General features: G+C 34.7%; 1 protein-coding gene across 8 annotated transcripts in view; it reads right to left on the bottom strand.

The window, feature by feature from the left end:
- KIAA0586 (KIAA0586 ortholog) overlaps positions 1–16,068 on the bottom strand; it is a 108,915-nt gene that overhangs the window by 91,712 nt on the left and 1,135 nt on the right. For 6 of the 8 annotated variants that reach the window (XR_012036683.1, XR_012036682.1, XM_072838741.1 and 3 more), the window contains exons 2-9: positions 15,327–15,397; positions 13,258–13,327; positions 12,144–12,213; positions 7,274–7,448; positions 6,244–6,465; positions 2,753–2,906; positions 1,390–1,557; positions 87–210 (exon numbers count right to left, since the gene is read on the bottom strand). Coding sequence is in view for 6 of the 8 variants with exons in the window: in XM_072838741.1 (XP_072694842.1) it covers positions 87–210; positions 1,390–1,557; positions 2,753–2,906; positions 6,244–6,465; positions 7,274–7,448; positions 12,144–12,213; positions 13,258–13,327; positions 15,327–15,397 (1,054 nt within the window). In the remaining 2 variants the exon portion in view is untranslated. Of the gene's footprint in view, positions 1–86; positions 211–1,389; positions 1,558–2,752; positions 2,907–6,243; positions 6,466–7,273; positions 7,449–8,306; positions 8,440–12,143; positions 12,214–13,257; positions 13,328–13,395; positions 13,554–15,326; positions 15,398–16,068 lie in introns of those variants that run through there. The other 2 variants (XM_072838743.1, XM_072838745.1) reach the window with 2 other exon arrangements.

Below are 16,068 nucleotides of genomic sequence, written 5' to 3'. Positions count from 1 at the left end.
CATTTATCAAAATTCCTAAGAAAATTTTAGAAATATAAACAAAGCTATTTTCAATATAGCTTTTACTCCAATCTCTTGTTTTTTACCTGTCTCTCCTCTCAGGATTCCATCCTATTTTTGACCTAGTTAGTGAAGTTTTATCTGAAGGCTCACTTTTTCTTGTCAAAGAATCATGGTTACTCAAAATCTGTTCCAATAGTCTTATATTTTCTGTAATAAAAGAAATATAGTATCACTTTTAAAGTATTGATTCATTTCTTTTTTATATAACAGCTCATATACATTGTACTCAATTCATTCTATAATGTAGGTTTTAAATACACTCATCAAATAAAACCGAATATTTATAACTCATGAAAACTACACTGGTAAAATTTTAGGCCTGAATTTATTTCCGTCACAGATAAAACTAATTTAAATGAGACATGTTATCATCACAAAGCCCAAAAAATTACATGATTTTTATCAATAGTTAAAGGGAGATTTGACTATTTCTTTATAGCAAGTGTTAGTTGAATCTTTCTCTTAATAACTTTTATCTATTATGTATTAGTGAGGTTGGTTTGCTTATTAAATAACTTTTATCTATTAGTGAGGTTGGTTTGCTTATTAAAGATCTTAGTATCCTTAAAATGCTTTAAATGCACCAAGACAAAACTCAAATGTATTTAAGTGATTCTGAGAATAAAAGCTTATATGTACCACTTTCACTTACTTTTACTAGAAGAGCTTTAAGGTTCTGTAACAAATTATTACTTTAGGTCATTTATAAAAGTTCTTATTATCTATTAAATAGTTAATACCTTAACATTTTTTCTAACTGAACACAGTAATAAATGTTAAATTTCTCCAAGTTTTACTATTGAAATTCCCACCTAAAAACAATATAAAGTAACTTGCTCTAAAATAATCAGCCTTACCTTTAGCAAAGCATTATTTTTTATTAATAACAAAATTTGTTCATAAGAGGTTTAAATAACAACCTATTGAAAATAATCAGAATAATTATAACTGTATATTTCCAACTCCTGCAAAGAATCTAAGAAGCTTGATTTCCCCATTTAAAGAAAAATACTGGGATGCCTGAGTGGCTCAGTGGTTGAGCGTGTGCCTTCAGCTTAGGGCGTGATCCTGGAGTTCCAGAATTGAGTTAAACATAGGGAAGCCTGCATGGAGCCTGCTTCTCCCTCTGTCTGTGTCTCTGCACAAGATAAACAAAATCTTAAATAATAAAAATAAAAAACAAAACAAAGAAAAATACTAAAAATAGAGACCCTATATTAGTTAGTACTAGGCACATAAGAGAATAATAAATAAGGAGTATGGAATCTGTTTAATTTGAGGTAGGTCTAATAAAGTAGTAGATGCTAGTTATGATTGCTTTATTACCTGTATGATCTGTCATCTCCATATTTTCTTTTTCTTCCTTAGGATTTTCCCTCTTTGATATTTTATCATCCTTTGAAACAGGTATAGGAGCAAACCTGCGAGGTGCTGGTGTCTCTAACGGAGATTTCTGCTTATCAAAATCTGTATCTTCAACCTCTCTAGAAGGAACTTTAATAGAAAAAATAAATAAATTCAACTTATTTTTTTAAAAAAAAAACTTTAATTTGTGAAGTGTTACTCTTTCTCAAATTTAAAAAAATAAAAACCAGAATTAGATACGATATTCAAATTAACAAGTACATAGAAATAATTCTATTCTCACTAGAAATCAAAATATAGCTATAAAAATTTTATACTGGGATGCCTGGGTGGCTCAGTGGTTGAATATCTGCCTTCGGCTCAAGGTGTGATACCGGAGTCCCAGGATCGAGTCCCACATCAGGTTCCTTGCATGGAGCTAAATGTCATTAAAGGATAGCCCTTGATTTTCATTAATTCATTCAATAATTTGAAAACACTTTCATTCATTTGGCGCTTTTTGAACTTTTTTTTTTTTTTAAATAGGCTCTATGCTGGGTGTGGAGCTTGAACTCCCCTTTCAACTCCCAAAGTGGGGCTTGAATTCAAAACCCTGAGATCAAGAACTGAGTTGAGATGGAGTCAGAAGTTCAACTAAGTCACCCAAGGTGCCTCATTTACTCATTTATTTTAAATTCCAGAGGTTTAATACAAACACATTATGCATTCCTTTGTTACTATAAACAAAGATCTTTAAAATTCTATTAAAACAGGCAAACTTGGGGCATCTGGGTGGCTCAGTGGTTGAGTGTCTGCCTTTGGCTCAGGGCATGATCCCAGGGTCCTGGAACCAAGTCCTACAGCAGGCTCCTCCCAGGGAGCCTGCTTCTGCCTCTGCCTATGTCTCTGCCTCTCTCTGTGTGTCTCTCATGAATAAATAAAATCTTTAAAATAAATAAAATAAAACAGGCAAACTTACATTACTAACTGAAAATCATTAGAAATAGTTTATTAGTGTACCCAGATCATTTCTCTCCTCACAGAATCAAGGAAAATGGTAAATATACAGTTTGTCAGAGAATTGAAAAATGGATTACAAGCATTGATACTACATGAGTAAAATTTTTCTAAACTTGTGACAAGTTATGAAGGTTATTTATTAAAACCATAAAGTAGGACATGATTCCTAACTTGACTAAGCAAGTTTCAAAATGACCTAAAAATTATTTAACCTATAAACAAAGACAGTCTTCTACCACCTAGTAAACACATTTTTGGCTGACATATACTGTAGAGAAAATTCATAGATGACATTTTTCATTCACAGAGAACTACATATTTTTACCTTGTTTGGAAGCAAATGTGTTATGTGAAGATAGATTACTGCTACCAAGATTAGAAAAGTCTGGTTTTACAGAATACTTTTCCATCACTCTAGAAGCGGGCACAGCAACAGGCTGAAAATTACTGGTCTTGAGCGCAGCACTAATGAAATGACTCTGGAAGACATACAATTATTTTATTGATTTCAAATATCATTTGAAAAAGATGACAAACTACATTGAAATTTACTAGAGGACTTGAAAACAACATATTAGATTTAATAAACATGAAAATACATACATGACATGTAACTTTCACTGTAGCAGTGACATTGCTGGGTTAAGCCTAGCTCTGTAGTATGACCTTGATCATTTTATTTAACCATTCTAAACCTCAGTTTCTTCCTTTCTATTTCAGAGATGCTCAGAGGCCTGCGAGGCATGCAAGGAGATAACCAAAAGAAGGGGCTCTAGTCCTAGACCTCTACTTCAACCAGAGAATTTCAAACCAAAACTTCTCATCTTTTATATCCTGGATGATTTTGTTTGAAGGAAAGGTTTTAAAACACTGCTAAGAAGCACTCAGAAAAGTAGCAGCAATAATACATATGCAATTAAAATATAAATGAGCACTAAAGTAACAATTTTCAGCATAATTTATTAAAACATCTGGAACGTTTATGTACCTGAACTACTACAACTGATTTCAAAAAAGACTTAAACCAGGTAAAGGAAAACCTAAAAATTTAGTTTTATAGAAGTCTTAAAACTGTGTGGAGATCTCTCTACATAAATAAATGGGACAGGCTCAACAAATTTCATTTCATTAAGCATTTATTGAACTAATAATATATCTGTCACTAAAACTTCAACTTTCTCTGAAATTATAAGCATTATAATAAGATGCCTGCATGAGAAAAGATTCCATTCTCCCAAACTCAGAAAGTCAATGAATTTTGGGTTTATTTATGGAAAAATGGATAAATGACAGACAGATATATAGGACAAGTAGAACTTTCTCCTTAAGAAATCAATGTGCTTTTCAAACGTGTCATCTCCTTTTAACCCAAACAAAATAAAATGTTTTCTAAGTAAAGAAATCAAGGCTCAGAGATGAACAGTTATTTGTAGACCAAGAACAAGCACTCTCACAGACCCACTCCTACCTTCTCACGAGATCCCATGCTGTCCACTCAAGTTTAGTTGTGGAGTACTTACTAAAACTTTACTTTTTTTTTTAAATAAATTTATTTTTTATTGGTGTTCAATTTACCAACATACAGAATAACACCCAGTGCTCTAATCCCGTCAAGTGCCCCCCTCGGTGCCCGTCACCCATTCACCCCCACCCCCCACCTCCTCCCTTTCCACCACCACTAGTTCGTTTCCCAGAGTTAGGAGTCTTTATGTTCTGTCTCCCTTTCTGGTATTTCCCACACATTTCTTCTCCCTTCCCTTATATTCCCTTTCACTATTATTTATATTCCCCAAATGAATGAGAACATATAATGCTAAAACTTTACTTTGTATGGCCATAATCATTCCAATAAAAATACTTTCTTCAACCACATGGAAAGCTCAAACCAAGCTCTATTAAGAAGTTTTGAAAATTACAGCTTATTAGTGTTACCTCTGTGATAAAACACTAAGCTATAATAAATTTATTGTGTATTCTTCCAAATGTTCTATTTCAATTTTTTAAAGTTTTAAAGTTGCAAATTAGAAAAAAAAAAGTAAATTAAAACCAATGCATTTATAGTGCTGATCACACATTCAAAAAAAAAAAAATCCCAATCATGAAATGGGCAAAAGACATGAACAGAAATTTCACAGAGGAAAACACAGACATGGCCAACAAACACATGAGAAAATGCTCCACATCACTGGCTATCAGGGAAACACAAATCAAAACCACAATGAGATACCACCTCATACCAGTGAGAATGGTGAAAATTAACAAGACAGGAAACAACAAATGTTGGAGAGGATGTGGAGAAAGGGGAGCCCTCTTGCACTGTTGGTGGGAATGTGAACTGGTGCAGCCACTCTGGAAAACTGTGTGAAGGTTCCTCAAAGAGTTAATAGAAATGCCCTACGACCCAGCAATTGCACTGCTGGGGATTTACCCCAAATATACAGATGCAGTGAAATGCCAGAACATCTGCACCCCAATGTTTATAGCAGCAATGTCCACAATAGCCAAACTGTGGAAGGAGCCTCGGTGTCCATCGAAAGATGAATGGATAAGGAAGATGTGGTCTATGTATACAAGGAATATTACTCAGCCATTAGAAACGACAAATACCCACCATTTGCTTCAACGTGGATGAAACTGGAAGGTATTATGCTGAGTGAAATAAGTCAATCGGAGAAGGACAAACATTATATGGTCTCATTCATTTGGGGAATATAAAAATTAGTGAAAAATAAATAAATAAATAAATAAATAAATAAATAAATAAATATTAGTGAAAGGGAATAAAGGGGAAAGGAGAGAAAATGAGTGAAAATATCAGTGAGGGTAACAAAACATGAGACACCTAACTCTGGGAAACGAACAAGGGGTAGTGGAAAGGGAGTTGGGCGGGGGGTTGGGGTGACTAGGTGACGGGCACTGAGGGGGACTCTTGGCAGGATGAGCACTGGGTGTTATGCTATATGTTGGCAAATTGAACTCCAATAAAAAATATATATATATATTGAGTACCTGACTGCTGGGTACTATCCCAGGACCTGGAAATCCCAAAATAAATAGGAAACTGTACTATCAGTTCCTTCTGAGGATAACTCTTCCTTTTATAGTAACCCCATGCCTCATATTCAAAAGCCAATTAAAAATGTTTATGCTTTTAATTAAATGCAGAAGCACTATGTATACCAGATGGTTCTTATCAGAATCATTACAGATTTCTATTCCCAGTCCCCATCTCAGACCTGCTGTCTCAATATCTGAGAGGTACATGCATCTGTATTTTTATAAGGCTCTTCATGTGATTCTGATGCACATTCTCAGGCTAACAAACACTGATGTAAACAAGTCACTGCAATGCAGTATTAGCCCTTTAAAAATGGTATGAACAGGAACAGCTGGGTGGCTCAGTCAGTTAAGCATCTGCCTTTGGCTCAGGTGGTGATCCTAGGGTCCTGGATTTGAGCCCCATCTTGGGCTCCCTGCTCAGCAGGGAGTCTGCTTCTCACTCTCCCTCTGTGAGAGCTCTTTCTTTCAAATAAATAAAAAAAGAAATCCTTTTTAAGAAATGGTATGAACAGAAATACCACACACAAAAAAAGGAAAAGCCAATTCTGTGGAAATTCTTACAAAATTTGTGATATTTGAACTAGAATGTGCAGAGAGAGGTCTCCACATGGAAAGGAAGAATGATGAACTCTCAGATCATTATTTAAGAACTAAAACTGTTACAATGTAATGAGCTATTGCAATTACCAATGAATATTAGCTTAGGAATCCAAGAGATAAAGACCATGGGATGTGTTCTGGCTTTATTACAGATACCTGAATATCTATTTGTTGTTGTTGTAATTTTTCAAGATGCCTAAGGTGCTGCTCCATTACCACATTCATTTGCTTTTCATGATCATGACAATGTAGTTTTTCATGTTTATTCTGAATGCTTGTTTGCCGCTCTGTAACACGTTGTAACTGTTTATCAGTCTCCTGTAACTTATTGAGTAATTCTGTAACAGAATTGACTTTTGCTTCCAAATCACTCTGTACCTAAAACAATAAAATATCAACACATCAAAAATATGCTCAATTCACTGGGTGTTATTCTATATGTTGGCAAATTGAACACCAATAAAAAATAAATTTATAAAAAATATGCTCAATTACTAGGAAAGTTGTTCAAAGTGATCGATAATAAAAATGATCAAACTAGTTTTATTCTCTAAATCTCTCATGATTTTATACTTCTATTTTTAGAATCACAGAAATAAAAAGCCGAAGATAAGTTATCCTAAAGTAGATCTTTTCTCTCATTAATAACACATTTGCAACAAAGAACTGCTACAATGCCAAAAATAAAATAATTAAAAGGTAATTAAAAAGAAGTAAATAACAAAACAAATTAGCCTTTGATACTCTGCTAATCTCAGACTGAATTAGGTCAGCATCCGGGAGTCCCATCTTAGCTCCACCACCTATTAGCTCTGGACCTGCCCCTACTCTGACCCTGTTTCTCAGTTTTCCATTTGCCAACTGAGAGGGGTGGCAGAGATGATCTCTGAGTTCCTTTTTAGTTCTAATGTAAGGGTGACCAGTTGTCCCAGGTTGCCCACAACTTGGGAGCTCTCTGGATGTGATGGTTTCAGTGTTTCAGATTCGCCAGCATTATCACAGCAAGGAGGGGGTACATCTCATCCTGAGAGGTAATATACAACCACAAACAGGAAAATTTTTTCAAATTAAGAGTGACTAGAATGATCCTAGTCTATGGTGGGATACGACCATTTAGGGACTTGTTCCTAATAAATACTTTTACATTTTACAAAGAAGCTGTGAATATCTAGGAAAAAAAATATACTTTTATCAGTGGGGCTGCTGTAGCAATGGCAGCTGCTGTTGCTGCAGCCACAGTTGTAGCTGAATCAATTCCACTGGGTGAAGTTCTCATTTCCTGAGTAGCAGCATCTTTTCCTGCGCCTGCATCTTCCAAAAGCTGTACCTTTACTTCTTTAAAAACAGGCATGTTTTGAGCCCTGTAAATAAAAAGAATACAAATATATTCAGTAAGCCACATTGAGCCATTTCAAGAAGCACTTGTAGTGGTAATCTGCTGAAGGTGGGTTTTCTTGATTTTTTTAAAAAATTAAATCACTTGGTTTTCCATATCAGGATCTTATCAGTCATTTGGCTAATGAAATCTATGAAAGGTCACTAAACACTAAAGAAATAAGAAGATAATTCCTGGAAGGTTATGATATCTCAGAAATAAGACTTGCACATAGAAAAAGACATTGTTACACAATTACAAAGATATATAATCAGGAAGTATAAATGCAAAACATGCAGAAAAGTTTCTAGGGATGCCTAGGTGGCTCAGTGGTTGGGTGCCTGCCTTCAGCTCAGGATGTGATCCTGGAGTCCTGGGATCGGGTCCCACACTGGGCTCCCTGCATAGAGCCTGCTTCTCTCTCTGCCTGTGTCTCTGCCTCTCTCTCTCTGTGTGTCTCTCATGAATAAATAAAATCTTAAAAAAAAAAAAAAGGTTCTAAGAATGCAAGTACCAAGTTTTACTTCCAAAGGAATACAACCCAAGAGAAACTGTTACAATTGCTAAACAACTGTTTAATTCTAACTCATTTAAATATTTATTAATGAATGTCACAGTTTGTGAAAACAGAGCATCAAACACAGATTAAAGCAGCCTGAATTAAAAATGAGAGCAAATACAAACATATTTACAATGAAGGATCTAATTAAATAAATATTAAGAAAAAACTCAATTTTGTAAAACAAAACAAAAAAACACAATAAAAGGAATGACCAACAAAACTGCAGAGTCCCTAGGTAAGTCTAAGTAAGATCAGAAGACCCAGAGCAGCTCTTAAACTTACTCCTCTTCCATATTTCCTCATTTCTAAGAGCATCATTTCTCTGTGTCTCAAAATTTTGAAGTTATCTTGACTCTTAACTTCTCCATTCTCCTCTTACCTTCTCATACCTGAGTTATCAAGTTTTGTCAATTATTTCATCACAATTGCAGGAATGGTGTCACAGAACTACAGAGGCAAGGGAGAACTGAAGAGGTCACCTATCCTAACTTCCTAATTTGACAGATGAAGAAATTGAGGTCCACAGAGGTAACAGGATTTACTTGACCAAAGTCACAGAACCAGTAAGGCACAGTTGGCTTATTATTCCTACAGATGGTCCCAAAACACCTAGCTCTCTCAGGATAGTACGTCTCCCTTCATGCTTCTCCCTCTGGTAAAAAAACAAAAACAAAAACAAACTTCAACATCTCTTGCCAACTATTTCATTCTTGAAGATTTTACTCATTCAGAAACTTCCCAAACACATTTCTCCACCGTTTAAAAATCTAAAATTGTTCCATAGAGATAAGTGAATAGGCTAATGTCTTGTTTGACAGTTGACATGCACCATCCTCTGTCACTGCCCTAGCTTCCTATATATACCTATTACTTCACACACAAACTCTCGAATCACACTGCTGAACACATTACTTTGACCAGCAAGAGAAAATAACATTATAAGACCAAACATCAACTTCTTTATAGGCTTTTAAATTTTATTTTTTTTCTAATTGTCACATCAAATGCTCAATGTAACTAATGTAAATAGCTTCTAAGTGTTAAGAAATGGGAAAATACACAACTTTCTAAATCAGAAGAAATTATTTCTTCTTTTTTTTTTTTTTTTTTTTTTTAGAATTTTATCTTATTCCTAAATCCTCTGAATCTGGCATCTATACCAATACTGTGCAGAAACCGCCATCACCAAGGCCAGTAATAATTTTGGCTTATTTCAATGGATACTTTGAGTCCTTACCTTTCTTTATCTCTGAGCAGCCTATCAAACTTAGAACTTCATTCCCCTTGGCTTTGTTAACACCATAATCTCCTACATCTCTGGATAAACTGAGCAGCATTTAGAAGCTCGCTTGCTTTCTGTATAACTCTTTAAGGTTTGGCTTCCATAGTGTCCTACTCTGTGCCATCTTGCTTTGCCCTCTCATCAAGTCCCTTCAACTGTTCCCAGATCAGGCTACCATTTATACACTACTTCTGTCATCCAGAAGAAGCCTAGCTTAGACTTTTCATTAATTTGATCTTTATATTCAATTTCCTATTGGATACTTTTACCTGGATATCTCATAGAGATACTTCAAACCCCCGCATATGTCCAAAATGAAATTTATTCCCTCAAGAATTCTTTCCCAAAGATTTCCTTTCTTGGTTACTACTACTGACCATGCATTTATATAGCCAAAAATCTGGGATTCATCCTTAGCTCCCTTTTTTTTTTTTTAAGATTTTATTTATTTATTTATGAGAGACACACACACACACAGAGAGAGAGAGAGAGGCAGAGACACAGGCAGAGGGAAAAGCAGGCTCCATGCACGGAGCCCGACGTGGGACTCGATCCCAGGTCTCCAGGATCACACCCCCTGGGCTGAAGGCGGCACTAAACCGCTGAGCCACCTGGGCTGCCCCTTAGCTCCTTCTTTACTCTCAGATCTAATCATCAATTTCTGTCCATTCTACGTCTATCTTCTAATCAGTTACTCCTCTCCAAACCAGCAATGATTCTGCCCTCATTCTACCACCCTCCCATGTACTGAGGACCAACTGAATCCCTCTCAAAGAGATTACCCCCAAATTCATAGCCAGTTGGGTTCCTAAACTAGAGTCCAGTGCTCTTCCAATTCATCTTTTGATCCTATTATCTGAATGAGCCTTTTAAGAAATATATATCATACTTTAATATTTTCAGATGATTTGCCACTTCTCTCCTTTAAAGAAGTTTATAACCTACCCCTTCCTTGCTCTCTATCCACCTGTAAGACATTCTACCCTGTTCTAGACACTTTGGCCAGATTCTTCATTACTCAAAGACTCTGGCCTATTACTTTTTATTAGTATAGCTTCAGAGCATATTATGTCAAATAGAGCAAATTCTTCATCATTACAGTTTTTTCCCCAAATTAGCTATTCTCAACTATGTGTATTCTATAGTATGTATTCTTAACATCAGGTATACATATTCTCAACCATATGTCCTTCCAGGTAAATTTTAGAATGACTTTGCCAAATTCCATCTACCATTCTCTAAAATTAATAAATTCAAAGTGACATTGACTACAGCAAAGTCTATCTCTTGAGACATAGACTGTCTTTTAACCCAACATGAGAGTCATTTTTATGTTTCTGAATCAATTATTCTCTACATTGAAAACACCTTCTCAAGACTCTTCCTAGTTTGTTTTGTTTGTTTTTAATTCTGTTCATTCATCCTGAAATGGGAAAAGATCTACTGTCTAAGAGGGGTAGTGGTTCAGTTATCTCTCATTGTCCATTAGTTTATGAACTTCTCCCTTCCTGATCTGAGAGTTCTAAGAGGTCTCAGAGATTTCCAGTTAGAGAGTTCTGACTTGAAGGCAAGTTGGTAGGGCCCCTACTCTGGGTCTGCTGCATGGAAGTGGTATTCACTTTCTGTCCAAATGAGGCAGATATGATCTGCAATTTCTGGTTCAACTGCAGAATTTGAGAGACTGCACCACTTTTCATGCCCTTCTTTTCACTTTCTCTATATATATAAGCCCCAGAATACAATTTACCATCAAAATTCCTCTCCTAACCACCATATTACATACTGGGAATTGTAGACTGAACAAAGATAAAAAGGAAAAATATGATGAGCCCAACCAACCAGCTCGTAAACTCTGGCTGGCTCAGACCACACCCTTGTGGTTTAGAGATAGTATTTATTTTTGTTAGTACAATGTTTCCCAGAGTGTAATATGTTTGCCACAGATAACCATAGGTGGAAAAATAATATTTTTTAAATTTTAAATTGCATATTTATTTTAATTGCATTATTTTTAAAAGTGATTTTCCATTCACTGAAGTAATATAAAATGGCCCCTTTGAATAAAATCAGAGTTCAAAATTAAGTAAAAATTTTACTCATTTTCTAAGGGCCTTTCCAGACTGCTCTAGTTCAGGAGTAGAATACATTTAGCCTAAGAATATGTATCTCATCCTATCTCTGCTAATGATAAAAAATAATACAAATTGCCTCCAGAGTAGTGGAGACATATGCTCATCATGGTGCTATCGTTAGAGTTAGTTTTGTATTCACTGGTATTCAAGATAAACTTGGAAGGGACCACTTAGAGCAGCAGCTATCCTCTCCCTTCGCTCCATTCAGATGCTAACCTTGTCCCTTTCTTAAATCTTGGCCAGGAAAAGTCTAAATGTCCTTGGATAGTAAATAATAAGTTTCTGAAACTACTTGAGCATTGCTGCAAGTAGTATAGTGAAGTTATTAAGAGAGCAAACTCTAAAGGCAGACTAGTCTAAATCCCAGCCAAGTGAAAACGTGCTAAATGACCTTGAGAAAATCAATCTCTATGTGCCTCAGTTTCCTCATCTATAAAATGGGGATTCTGTAAAATTGGGATGTGATAGAATCGACTTCATTGGATTTTGTGAGTATTAAAAGAGTTAATGCATATAAAGTCCTGAGAATAACTGTCAACAGCTATTAATTTTATACATGTTCAGCACTATGAAAAATGTTTCAAACATATTTCACACATTGAAAAGAAAATTTATCCTACGTTCAAAGTATATGTGAAGCTAATTTTAGAGAATCATATAGAAATAGAAGAAATGGCCCACCTATTTTCTGTAAATGAAACTTACTTTTGCTTTAAAACTGCTCTTAGAGCATCCTTCTGTCCCATGGTATACCGAGAAATAAAGATGTCATTTGCTGCAAAATTGAGAAACAAAATATATTTCAGATTCCTAAAAATTTGCTAAATTTTGGTAAGCTATCCCAAAACAGCTTTTTTAAATTAAGAGAATATTTAGGAATTCAGTAATAAGATTTCTCAATTTAATAAAATGCAAGGAACTGGAGCACCTGCATGGCTCAATGACTTAAGTGTCCAACTCTTGATTTCAGCTCAGGTCATAATCTCAGGGTCATGAGATTGAGCCATGTGACAGGCTCTGCTCTAGATGAAGAGCCTGCTTAAGGTTCTCTCTCTCCGTCTTCCTCCTCCCTCCCCTCTTTTCCCTGTCTTAAAAAAAAAGTGCAAGGAACAAATTAAATGACCGAATAATATTAGTCATAACCCTAGACTTTAGAGAAAAAAAATTATCGAAAACACCTGAGGCTGAGAGACATTTTGCTTAAACTCAAAAGAGAAAACTGCTCAAAAATAAAACTACATTTAGGAAAAATCACAAAATTTCCTCAAAGCATATTTTTAATCTATTATCTTACCAATGACTACTCAAAACTTGAATTCAGAGATTATAAATTTTTTTATAAATATTTAATAACAAACCTATGGAACAGTTTACAAATTATAAAATTACCTTTACAATTACAAATCTTTTTCCAGATTTTAAAGATTCCATTAATAGCTTAATTTGGAAGGAAAAGTTAATTCAAATGAAATAATCAAAATAAGAAAAAACTGTAAGCCCGTGTAATGAAAGTCTTTAAAAAAAAAAAAAAATGAATGTCTTAAAATCTAAAGATCTAAAATTCTATCCTTACAACAAAATCCTGACACATAAAACATAGATGAGCCATGAAGACATGCTAAGTGAAATAAGTCAATCATAAAACTAGACGTGGGAAATGGAGAGTAAGTGTTTAATGAGTACAGAGTTTCAAATGAGGAAAATGAAAAAGGTCTGGAAATGGATGGTGGTGATAATTGCATTAATGTGAATGTACCTAATGCCACAGAACTTTAAGACATAAAAAATATGGTAAAAAAATGCAAATCTATTCTTTTACCTTTTTGTCTGTTGCTCTCTTCCAGTTTATCCAGAGGCAACTCTTGCACTGCAACATCTTTAGAAAAATCCTTTGAGATATGAAAGGAAAAATGAAAGACTAAAAAAAAAAACCAAACCTTTATGATTTATTACTTACCAAGTACCATGTGCGGCTATGTGACTACTGTGTTCCAGGAGGGCAGGATTGTGTGCTTTTAGATTCTTCATTTCCAGAACCACCATAATGTTTAGGTACCTTGAAGGTACTCAAGATTTTGTTGAATGAGTAAATGAACAAGCAAGCAACCAGTGGCCCTGAAATTCAGATTCAAACCTCAATTTGCCATGTCTAGTAGCCTGACTCATATAACAATTTAGCTGCTACAGTTTAATGTGAAAATCTGATTAATTTTGAGTCACACAGAGTGCATAAGATGGCCAACAGTGACACAACATCACAAATTAATCACAGCACTCTTTATCCCTGAGCTTGTAATGTAGTCTCAGGAGGCTTCTCAACAAGTGAATAGCTTTCTGCTCACATGTGCAACCCTAGACTTCATTTCTAAGATTCTATCAGTGCTGAGACACCATGACTTCTTAAGTACTAGGTTCATTCAGTGTTGCTCTTCACCTTCCTTAGACACATCTTTTTTTTGCCTGCTAAAGCGAAAAGAGTAAAGAGAAAATCATAAGAGGAAGGTGATCAGGCTATCCCCTGACAAACAAGTGTGAACTTCCTGCAAACCATGAGTAAGACTAACAATACAACAAAATGCATCTGGGACATTAATACAAAGACCTCCTACAAATGAGTAAGACAAAGTACAGCATGTAAATATGTAATACACAAAAGAATAAGGATGGCAATATACATGGAAAAATAATTATTATTAATAATAAGGGTATTAATAAAAAATACAAAATGAGATGCATTTTTTACCTATCAAAATGGCAAAAAGTTTTTTTTTTTTTTTTTTTTTGTCTAATTCTAGTAATGCCCATATTGGTAAAACTAGGGAAAAATAATACCACTAATTCCACTCATGAGCTTGTTGAAGAATGTGTACTGATACAGTCTTTCCAGAGACAATTTATATAATAGTATACCCATCTGGGAAATTATTTAGATAATGGAATTCAAACACCATTAATCATTAAATAAGACCTACTCAAAAAAGAAACAAAACACCAACTCAAAGACTACACATTTATGCAGGGACCAATTATGGCACATAACTATACATTTTTATCGTAAATTTTTTACAGAGTTGATCAGTAAACAGTTTCAATTTCATTCTTAGTTTACCAGTTTCAATTTTCAAGATAATATATTGTGAAACTCTCTTCTTTAAAGACTTGTTAAATTGACAATCTATAGTCAACATTATGATTAGTGATCAAAATCTAATTAGACTGGATGAACGAAATATACTTATCATCAAATATTTTCAATATTATAAAGGTCAAGATGAGAATTTCATGTTATTATTTCTTAAAGACCTCTCAAAAAACTATACAAGGGATCCCTGGGTGGCTCAGCGGTTTAGCGCCTGCCTTTGGCCCAGGGCGCGATCCTGCAGTCCCGGGATCGAGTCCCATGTTGGGCTCCCGGCATGAAGCCTGCTTCTCCCTCCTCCTGTGTCTCTGCCTCTCTCTCTATGTCTATCATAAATAAATCTTTAAAAAAAAAAAAAAAAACTACACAAAAGACCTCACCTTAGTTTGAATGACATGTAATCACACCTCACTTTTTAAAAATGATGTTGTTACTGGTTCTTTATCTTTACTGAACAGTATAGTGAGTCTCTGGTCTAGAACACCATTTTCTTAGATAAGAGCAGAGCTTCTTTTCAGTTACAATATTTCTGTCAGTGACATCTTAGTAATGAGTATTTTTGATTCTATGGAAGACTTTTTGTTTATTGTCTCAAATACTATTCCAGTCACAATTGTATGTAAAACATTTCTCTTGGTAAGTGAAATTTAAGCAAAAACAAAGCCTGTTGCTCATCAAACCTGACTTAAGAACACATTGCTCAACAATACTGAAAAGCTTAAAATGAATGTAAGAATTCTTTTGCTTACACTTTCTGACACAGTAGAAATTTCTAATGGAGGCTGTTGATAATTTCTAGCAGAAGTCAAGTCTGATGAACCTAAAAAACAAAGGAATCAATTTTAGTGATTTTAAAATCAGAACCATATCTTTAGAAACCGTACAGGCATGATTCAAGAACTATAAACTCCATATTAATGCAAAATCTAAATTGGAAAGCCACTTTTCATGCAGTAAATTTAAACTGTAATTAAAATATATCCTGATGAAGGTTTTGTTTTGCAGCTGATAACTTTGGAAAATAAGGATCAGAACTGACAATCAAGTGAGATAATTGTTTTAAAATATACCATTACAATGTCGGATTTGGACAAACTATGGGTAGAATCATTTGCCAGGAATAAAATATGTACATACTATAAAACCAGGCCTTTAGTATGCTGCATCTCCCCCAAAGCACATTATATAAGCATTTTTTTTTGTTTTTGCACATATATTCATTAATTTGATCTTTATGATTATCACTGAAATGGGAAAAGCATATGTTTTCTTCATTTTCACTGAACTCCAGACAGGTTAAGTGAATTGAAACATGGAAAGACATCAAAAGGCAGAAGTTATGTTGTTCTACTACGCCAAACTGAATAACACTATCCAAACAGAAGGTAGAGTATTGGGTAAAAAGCCCTACCCATGAACAATAAACACATCATATTACTTAAGTGCGTCCACCATAGATGTGAACGAGAACAATGTGCAAAAACCACACAA

Source organism: Canis lupus, chromosome 9 (assembly GCF_048164855.1).
Source record: "Canis lupus baileyi chromosome 9, mCanLup2.hap1, whole genome shotgun sequence".
In the NCBI taxonomy this organism is placed as follows: domain Eukaryota; kingdom Metazoa; phylum Chordata; class Mammalia; order Carnivora; family Canidae; genus Canis; species Canis lupus.
The sequence above is the reverse complement of the archived record's forward strand: the minus strand, read 5'-3'. Positions and strand labels throughout refer to the sequence as shown.